This window comes from Dermacentor silvarum, chromosome 11 (assembly GCF_013339745.2).
Source record: "Dermacentor silvarum isolate Dsil-2018 chromosome 11, BIME_Dsil_1.4, whole genome shotgun sequence".
In the NCBI taxonomy this organism is placed as follows: domain Eukaryota; kingdom Metazoa; phylum Arthropoda; class Arachnida; order Ixodida; family Ixodidae; genus Dermacentor; species Dermacentor silvarum.
The window spans coordinates 20,184,606-20,194,813 of NC_051164.1; the positions used below are offsets into that span (position 1 = coordinate 20,184,606).

The 10,208-nt window shown below is 41.7% G+C and overlaps 1 protein-coding gene across 4 annotated transcripts in view; it reads right to left on the bottom strand.

Annotated features, from left to right (window-relative positions):
• LOC119432886 (rho GTPase-activating protein 39) overlaps positions 1-10,206 on the bottom strand; it is a 132,198-nt gene extending 121,992 nt beyond the window's left edge. For all 4 annotated transcript variants that reach the window (XM_037700036.2, XM_049659109.1, XM_037700033.2 and 1 more), the window contains exon 1: positions 10,101-10,206. In XM_037700036.2, coding sequence (XP_037555964.1) covers positions 10,101-10,114 — 14 coding nt within the window. In that variant the 5' untranslated portion in view covers positions 10,115-10,206. The remainder of the gene's footprint in view (positions 1-10,100) is intronic.
• Positions 10,207-10,208: the final 2 nt, after the last annotated feature.

Consider the following 10,208-nt stretch of genomic DNA (forward strand, 5'->3'; position numbering starts at 1 on the left):
TTTTCTCTCTCCCCCATTTCTGTGTTGCAAACTTCACAGTAGCATGAACCACTGTACAGATGATAGCCGTAACAAGACACCAAGACACGCGAGCGAGGTGAACGCAGCGCTCAATGGTATATTCGCCTTCTTAACACTCGCTTTGTTACATGCCACTGTGTTATATGTCACTACAAAGAGTTTCCAGCTACTGAACATGCACTAACTAGCCCAATGTGGAGTTCTAGTCAAGCAGACCTTCGCTGTACAGACCCAGCCATGGAAAAGAACGGTAAACATGGCCATGGTAAAATTTTTCTAATTCTTAATTCGAAACAAGGCCGATTAAATATTCTTTATTTGGAGCTGCAATGTTATGGCAAGGCAAATAAAAAGTTCATGTTACACTTGATAAGCATACCAGCAATTTCAGCCTATGACAGTCTGCAATGAATAAATGATAGATTTTTGCAGTACAACTACAGTTCATCACCTTGCATCATATGCATTATATACGGAAATGCTTGGAGCTTTCTTGCATATGTGCTTCTCTGCATGGCTATGATAAGTCGGCTGGTTGTTTGTAGCTATGGCAGCAACAGCTTGAGTGCGCTAGCACCCGTATATCAGCAGCAACTGTGAGCAAGGGTTCACGCAAGCTGACCTACTTCTCTCACACGATGTAACCCCATTCCATCTCACATTGCTTCAGAGTTAAATGCCAATCATCATTCTAACACTCACTCAAATCTCTACATGACAACGTGAATGTCTTACAGTGCTCTAGAGCAGTTTGTACAAGAATAACTGTCTTGTTGACTCCCTCACTTGCATGTGTTGTCCCTTGGTACCAATGACTAAGGCCATTGTGTTATTATTATTATCATCATTAAAGGGCAAAGATGACAACACCTCTCATACAAGCCCTGCATAACAGATAGTCACGTGATAGTGACGACACATAAACAGATGACGAACAACAGAGCTGAAAGATGAAATGTTTACTCCCACAAACTTATGCCCAATACAAACCAAAAAAAAAAAAAAGGCAACTGGGTGGCAGTGATAGCAGTTGGCTAGGTCAGCAGTCGTCTAGTCCAATGATACGACTCAAGAGTGGCCTCTATTTACACGGCCTTCATCGCACACTCCCAGATAACATGGCAGATATTGCGACACTCCCAGAACCTAAGGCAGTGAATGACACGATAGCCACACACTTTGCCAAAGAAACCGCTCTAAAAGCTGCTGCAACTGATGCGACAATAATACAATGCAATGAGCAAATCTCAAGAAGTAGAAGTGTATGCCTGATAACACAGCAAAAGCAAAACAGTAAAAGTATGATTCATTTGAAATCAAGGTGAACGAAATATATGGGGCAATATTAAGTGCACATTTTTTGCCAGGCAAACCTGATTGCCGAAGTGTAGCTTTAATACACTAGTGTGTCTCCATCCCCAAACGCAGCAACTCTAACAATTAAAATGGGGTTTAACATTTCAAAACGGCAATTGCATTACAAGAAGCACCGTGCTAAAGGGATATCAGTTAATTTTGACTGCCTAATGTTCTTTACAACACACTGAAGTGAAAAACATGAAAAACATACATGAAACAAGCTTGCACACCACCTGCACTGAATGCGGCTGCCACAGATGGAAATTGAACCCATAACTAGCAGCACAACATTATAGAAACTGAGGACCACCATATAAGCAGCATGTTATGTAATTACTGCTTCCAGTCAAAGCAACTGCACATGCCAGATTAATATGCATTAGCTTCACTCAATTTATCAATGCAAAAAGATAATAAGGGTTTGTTTGGAACAAGCTTATTGGGAAACAGAGGCCACATGGTTGAAGAAAAGGGAGGGAGAGTGTTGATGCAAACGCTCCCACTGCAACAAGCCCAGTCAGCTTGCAGAACCTCCACCCCAAAGACCACTTCCAGGGTGAACATTTGTTTTATAGTGGCATTTACGGGGTCCTGTTTTGTGAACAATCCTTTGGCAAGAATTGTTGGAATAGTGGAAGTGATCAGCGAGTTTCAATGTTGCGGAGCTGCTGCGTGCAGCAGAGTGTTCAACATCATATTTTCTTTGCAATGTGTGCCTTGGCTCAATAATACAAAGTAACAGTCATTGGCACCTAAGAGGCTAATGTTCCAAGTGTGGTTGCCTGCTATTATATCGGGGATCCACAATACTTTCAAACTACAGGGATCAGCTGACAAAGGAAATCAATGGTGCATTTCATATCACTAGACGCAACGACATGTTTAACCCTCTATAACGCTGTGTACACACATGTGTATGCCAAGAAAGTGCATCCACAGCAATAGCATTGATGAAAGTAATTGTACTTAAAACATGTCGCATACACCTTGAAACTGTTCCAATTGGAATCGCGTTGCAAACATGAATAACGGGTTCAAAATGTCTTAGTAAAACGAGTGGGAAGGTAGACGGTTGGGTGTTTTTGCTTGGTGTCAGAATGTTGTTGTATGTAGTGGGTTCGCTCCTTTCATTGTTTTTCACAGTGTGTTGCATTAGGCATAATTTTAAAGTGCCTGGATGGGTGCTTTTCAAGCCTGCTAGACATGAAATAGTTGATGGTCTCATATGTAACGTTCCTGTAGTGAGTTTTTGCATGGAGTCTATATTCTGTGAACTTGACAAAACTCACCAAAGAATTGAAAATTCTTAAATTTATTCTGCAGCTGCATGCTTTTCATGATTCTGAATATGCAAGAAATGTGGTGAAAGTAAGTTTTCAGTCAATAGAATTCATTGGCGTCTGAAACGGTTAACAGCCAGCCATCGTTCCTGCTGCAACAGCATGAATTTCCATTTTTGGAAGGCCAGCATAAAAGGAGATAAAGCTTAGATTGAACAAATAATTTTTTTTTTTCACCTCTGTTACGAAGTGCAATTTTATATTGCAAAATGGTGCACTAGAATACATAAGGGTAATTCTTCCTATATATATATATATATATATATATATATATATATATATATATATATATATATATTTTGCGAGTTGTCTGTTTTATTCACTCTTTTCTTTGTGCTTTGTTTTATACACTGCACCCTCCCCCCCTCCACATTTTCAAGATTTGTTTTCGCCAGTCAGACATCGAAAGCCCTCTTCCAGTGGCAATGAGTTCCTGCGATTGACAATGTATCTTCCTGCCACCTACAAACACTTCCCACAAGGAAATGGTGACCGCAGGGCGAATGCATTCCAACCAGAAAATATGCAAGCACAGCTGCTCAGCGTGCAGAAATATCGCTTACGTCAAAGGCCAAAAGCAGTCGCCACAAGTATCTGCTAGTCGCAGTGTTTGCTTTGCCAAGGACGGAAACAAATGCCAGAAGTGCTTGCTATTTGCAAGCACCAGGCCCTAATGTTGACCCTAGGAAACTTCGCACTACTTCTGGCCAATTTCATCCCTTTACCGTTTGCTGCAAAAAGCAGGACACACACACAGACAATGCAAAACAAAGAAATTGCAGATGATTTCAATTGCATACCATTGCCACAACATTTTCGCACAGGCCTTGCATCGCCAAGTGACTGACCCGGCAAAAAGCAGCTTTACTTAACCGCATACAAAATACCTCCGCATATTTGCCTCAATGACTACATTAGATTGGAAGGCATTTCATAGATCAGCGGTGATCCTATGCATACATGTTTCTACTGTCTTGTCTTTATGCGCTGTTTCATTTGTAGAAGTCAATAGCTTGTAAAGCTGTGGGGGACATAACAAACTTAGAATAGTCTATTTTCTTGATAAAATGCAATCTGCTTCAATGCAGCTTAACATAGAAGCAACTGGCAGCAGGTTTGGCAGTAGAAATTTTGCTTTGAAAGAAGACTAGTGATTTTCGATAAAATTCCAGACTATTCTGCCATTAGCGAAACTATTCTCAGTGCTATAATTTGCTAATGCAAGAAGTTTGCATAGTATGTTGGTGTGACAAGGGCACATCAAATGTTGGCAGCGATCCTGCAAGGCTGACACCACTTGAAGGCATTATAATCACCACCATCATGACCAACTGGATGCAAAACGCTGGTATACCAGTTACCGTCACTGATACAGGATGATGTCAAAGGCCAGATGTCATGCTCAGAGACTGTCAACAGAAAGCCTAGGAGGTCAGACATGACCAATGAATTTGGAAATACAGTCAAACGTCGATGTCACGAACCTCAATTTAACAAATGCACGATCTAACAAACTATTTGCATTTCCCAATCTTAGTTCCATTGAAATCCGTGTATTTCTTCCTTGATTTAATGAAGTAATTTCATGGCACAATTTCGATTTAATGAAGTTGCTGCCATTTCAAGCATGCACTTGACGCCTGAATGCAACACACACAAATCTCGGACGCTGTGAGCCACACCACTGCACTGCTTTCGACACGATCTGCACAGTATGGGCTGGCATTCCTAACTGCACTATTATGGTCCGACCTTCTTGTTTATAAGTGCTTAATGACAAAATACTATCCGCCAGGAATATTCTGTGAACTTGTAAAATTACCTTTACTGCTGAAACTTTAAAACCTCGAATTAACAAAATTTATGATTTAATTAATTTTCTTGCTGTAAGTACAACTTCATTATATTGAGATTTGACTGTATTTGACACAACCCTAGTGCTTCTGCAAATACAGCATTGTTACAGTTGTACTATATTATGGCCGGCATAACATATATACCGGCCACATTCCACGTCCTGCCCAGGGTCAAAAAAGAAAAAGAGCAAATGTCATGCTGCTTCGACAAGTTCACAATGCTCACTTTAAGCCTTACACATTCGGTAGATTTATTTGGTCTGGGAGTCACAATTTTTTTTTTTTTTTCAATTTTTTCCCCCCACCTTTGGTGACTGGCTCACATGCCACTACACCCAATGCAAGGTCATTTGATACAACTGATATTAAATATAACAAAAAGAAAAGAATTCTTGAAGGGAATGATAATGTTGGGTGAATTGATATATCATGCTTGTGAAATGTAGCACAAAAAAACACAATGAACCAAAAAAAAAGACGAGCACTGCTTGTGTCAGTCCTTATCCACTGCAGTTTCCTGCACTGCTCTTCACAATGTAAAATATAAATAATAATGAAATAATAATGAAAAATATCGCAGGTACAGCCCCTCGATCTGTTAAGATGGACACTCTTACAGTGCCAGTGGCGCACACATTTTAGAACACACATTCCTCACTCTCCATAAAATTTTCTACGAAGGTTACACTGGACCCAATTCAAAAAAGTTTCAGCTGAACAAGCTTAGAGTGACTGAAATTCTATTTCACATACTTTGTCATGACACAGCGGTGTCTCTGTGGGTAAGCAGTTGAGTCGTAAATACACAGTACAGTGCAAGGAATGATAACCTTTGTTTGTTTTGTTTTTTTGCACGTCTGCATAGGTCAGCAAATGTGCCTTAATATCATTGAAATCAAAACAGCACGGTCTAAAATGCTTCAGGTTTCATCTGCATGTTCTAAACATTGTTTGGCTTTCGATACAGGGCTGTCTTCCACACGGTTCAGCGAAGCTTTAGCTAAAGGCTAACTGAAACGAAATTTTACTTTGGCTAAATTGATTATAGATTGGAGTCTGTACTATCGAAGCAACTTTGGCAGAGCTGCAGGGCTGGTAACTGCCTAATTTTATTTATTAGCAGCCCTTTAAACAGCACATAAGCAGAAGACGCATGCCCGTATGGTTTGGCAGATATGACGTGGCTACCACTTGCCTTCAGTGGAAGGTGAGTGGAAGAATCTTGAAGTTGCCTTCAAGATTTTCCAGCATGCCATGGGCAGCGCCTCATCTCGGAGGTCGTGCCGATGAGCCAAGCATTCTTAGGCATGCATCACTTCTGACAAGCGGTAATAGTTGCATTTTTTTTTTTTCAGTTTCAGTATCATGGACATCTACTCTTGCGAGCCTTTTGTCATGCGTTCACTCTTAATTAAAATGCGAAATTTTGCCTGGAGACTGCTTTTTATCGACAATATCTGAAACTAGGCTTCTTATGCGGCCCGAAATTTCACTGCAGTTAACCTTTAAATGAACATTCTCTTTTGTTTTTCTCTAAAGCTCATTAACGTGACGTTTTTCACTGTATAACGAGCTTTCTATTGTGCTTATTATAACTGGAAGAAAATTATTCTAAATGCACTAGGCTCCTACTGGCAGAAGAGTAGGAGAGTTATGACGTCGAAAGAACAAACAATTTCACCTGTAAAAAATTCAGCCACATAAAATTCTGCTTTTCTCTTTCAAATCTACACAGAGCGCTCATTTTTGCCGCATACAGGGTATTTCACCAATGGCTGTATCCTATTATTAAAAATAGGGAATTGCAGGCATAATATTTTGCATGCTAGAAAACACAGCATCAATTATCAAAATTAGCAATAATTGCCAAATAAGCTCTTAAATTCTTGATTTTCACAAATTAACTACTTTATTCGATTGGTTGGTTTGATGGGGCAGAATGTCCCAAAGTAACTGAATGTCTATGAAGGACAATGTAAGCGGAGGGCTGCAGATTAACTTTGACCAGCTGGGTTTCAAGATGGCAAGGTGGGCAAGTTGGTGAGGATTCATTTTAAAGACAGCATAGCACAAACAAACAGAGACAAAGGGCAGAAAATAATTGCACTGCGCTGACTCCCAAATGGTTTTATTAAGAAAACAACACACATATACAAAGGAACCAAGGGTCCAACGGTCCAAAGAAAACTGAAAACAAGAACCTTGTTGGACCTTTGATTCATTTATACAGAGTGCCCCATCTATCATGCATTGAGTTTAAAAAACAAGGACCGTTCTAAAGAGATCAAGTGCATGTTGTATAGAATGTTGTTTTCCCATCGAGACTGTTTGATGGCGCTGCGATTCTGTGAGCACGGGTGTGCAGTCACACGGTATTTTTCATATTTTGCGGGCTTTCTCTATTTGCCAGAAAAAGTAAACAAGCAATGTGTGCCTCGCTAGACGAACTCCATCTGGACGTGTCTTACGATTCTCTACAACCGCCTAATTGACAGTTGACAATTAAAAGAATGGTTAAAAACTGAGATCATCACGTTTAGTTAAACAAGTGGATGTCAGGAACTAAAAAATTACTAGCACTTTCTCAACAAGACTATAAACAAGATGCACTTGGTTTCATCTGCACAGAATAATCCTTGTTTGTTTAAAACTCACTGCATGGTAGCTGGGACATCCTGTATATGCAGGATGTTTTCTTGACAAAATCCAGTTGAGAATCAGCACCGTGTTGTAGTCTTTTTCTGCCTTTTGGTGCCGTTCGGTTGCGCTGTGTTACATATTTCCTAGGATTCTTTAATGTACAACAAATAGCCCAGTAAACAAGCATTTTTGCTCCCCCGCATCGAAATGCGGCTGCCCTGTCTGGTAACGGAACCCATAAATTCATGCTGAGCAGCACAATGCCATGGCCATGCACCGCTGTAGCAGGTAATCCATTCAGTGCTATAGGTGTGTCCACTCGGCAGAAATCCTGTGATTGGTGCCACTTTCAAGGTACTAGCCACCAAAACCAGTGACGATATATGTTGGTGTTTCATGTACTTTTGCCTTAGCAGATTTAAAGAAGGTTTAAAAAAAAAAAAAAGGAAATAAACTTGGGATCGATGCACTTTGCCACAAGTTTGTGGAAGGATATATTTAGAAAATGGTGCTAGTCAGTCTCAAGATACATTCTGAGTGGACGTGCACTGAGCACTGACTGTTTACAAATTCACAACTGCAACACGCGTTAAATTTATTAATTAAGGAGTTGATTACAAGATATGAAAGCATATTTAGCACCAGCGGTCAAGGACAGGAGGGAGACAAGGATAGGAGAAAATCCCTCCTGTCCTCGTCCGCTGGCGCTAAATATGCTTTCAGTTTACCAACACGCCTAACATATGGCAATGCTAGAAGATACGCGTAATGAAAAAGTTTATTGCCAACAACGGCTTAATCTTTTTTTGTCTGCCACTGATGTGAACTCTGGCTTGCAAAAATTATCATCCTGTCCTCATTTAATATTTTAATAACAGAAGATAGTCACTTCTGAAACACATTTACATTGGGGGGCAGCCAATACTGGGCAGACGATACTGTTGGGGGATGTCCACGTCACATTAAGCCATTCCTTAATCTTGCCACTGAACACTACGTGTCTAATTATTTTATTTGAAGGTTCTTGCAACTCCACTAATACCGAGTGTTTGCTTTCAGGACTACTTGCACGATACTATGACATTTGAGTGTTGTATTTATAATTTTGCTTTTATTGAACAGTGGGCATTAACATCTATTGTTTTATGCAGGTGCAAACAGGACACTTCTTTTGGTTAGCTCGATTTTTTTGTCTTGTTTACATTTGCATTCTTTTTTATGTATGCTTGCATGCCAGTGGTATGTGTGTATTATATGGAAATAAGGTAGCCAGATTTTCTCTGAGCTCTAGTGGTGTGTTAAAAGATTTCCATACCCCTGCTAATCAGGATTTGAAAACAACACTCCCAAGAAGAAGGCACACACACAAAAACGTCTGATTTAGGTGGTTTTTAGGTCATACTCAACATAGCTACGATGTAGCACCAACTGGCCCTGTTCTCTGCTCTAGTACCGGCTGTTAAGGGGTTTAAACTAATCAGACGCAATCTCGGTATTTGGCACCGATATAAACCTGCTGTATCTGATGGCACAAAAGTGATCTTGTAATGACAGCCAGGACTTCAATTCCAAGCGTAATGTTGGCTTTACATAGGAAAAGTTTGCAAGTGATGTAAATGTGTCTTATCACAGATGGTCTCACCCCGATAAAATCACATGGGAGGGAGGGTGATAACTGCACACAAGCTTAATGGTCTGTGCCTTCAAATTCAATATGAGAACAAAAACCCCTTTGATGAGTCGCAATGGATTAAGCGTTCTTCTTTCGAAGTCCTAAAAGAAACAGTACCGCAGGCATGTCGACTGTACACTTTGCTTGTGGACTTCAGTGCAGTCATTTGAGTGAGTAATTACTAAACTGAAGGCCTCCTTTCTCAACGATCTGCGTGTAATCCTACGGAATCTGGAAACGTTTACACAATATTGATCAAAGTGACAAGGATCCGAAAATAAAGTTGCGTCTGAATTTCAAGCTGCACATGAAGCCGCTCCATTTTTTCACTCCAAGCGACAGGAATCACAAAAGCGAAACAAGTTGGCTGCGCCAAGCAATTATCACGTCACGTAACGAAAAACAAAAGCAAGACAGGCGTTCCTTTTTTTTTTTTTTTTACACGGGCAAAATTTCAACCGCGTTACATTATCATTCACCTGCGCAACGGCATACAAAAGGAGGCACCCATGTGGCTCACACACGGAGTCGCTCAGTTGACGGTTCCGACCCGCATCGCCAAACGAACGCACGCCAGAGGAAGAACGCGCAACAATCGAGGTGCTTGATCGTGACACGACGCCGTTCCATATCCGCGTGGCGACAGCTCGAACGACAAGCTCGTTGTCGGCACTCAACTCCTTACAAGTGCAATGAGTGAGGCACGTCTCGAACATAAAGTAAAACAACAAAAACAACGGGGCAATAAGCCGTGCGGCTGAAGAACCTCCCGTGGCGAGCCACGCATTATTGGACGGACGGGGTCTCGGCGCTCGTTGGCTGCTGCGATCGGGGTTTTTTAATATGCACAGGCCGTTCCTCTCCTGGGGACAGTATTCTCACGCCCGCACCGGTTGCTTTCGGCGGCACCGCGCCCAGCTGCTCACGGGGAGACCCTCTCGGGCCCTTCGAAACGGGACCACGGCAGTCGCCACCGCCCAAGGCCAGCGCGGCGACGTGAACGCGACAAGAAACGTGTCAAGTTTCGCTTCGCACTAGCGGGCCGCTAATTTTTTTCTTCCCCTCTCGGTCGAGATCAAACGGATGATCGGGGATCTGCATCTTTTTCTGCTCTCGCAGCCGTGCGAAGGAGACCCCATCAAACGCCGTAGGGAGCTCGGAAGCGACGCGCAAACGAGGACTAAGCAAACGGAAACGAAAGCACCGGCTTACTTTTCGTTGGCCATGGTCGAACCAAGACCAAGGGAGCGCGACGAGCATTTAAGCTTTGGCAAAATCGGCTCCAGCCATGTCGAAGCACCACACCGAACCCGCCATCTT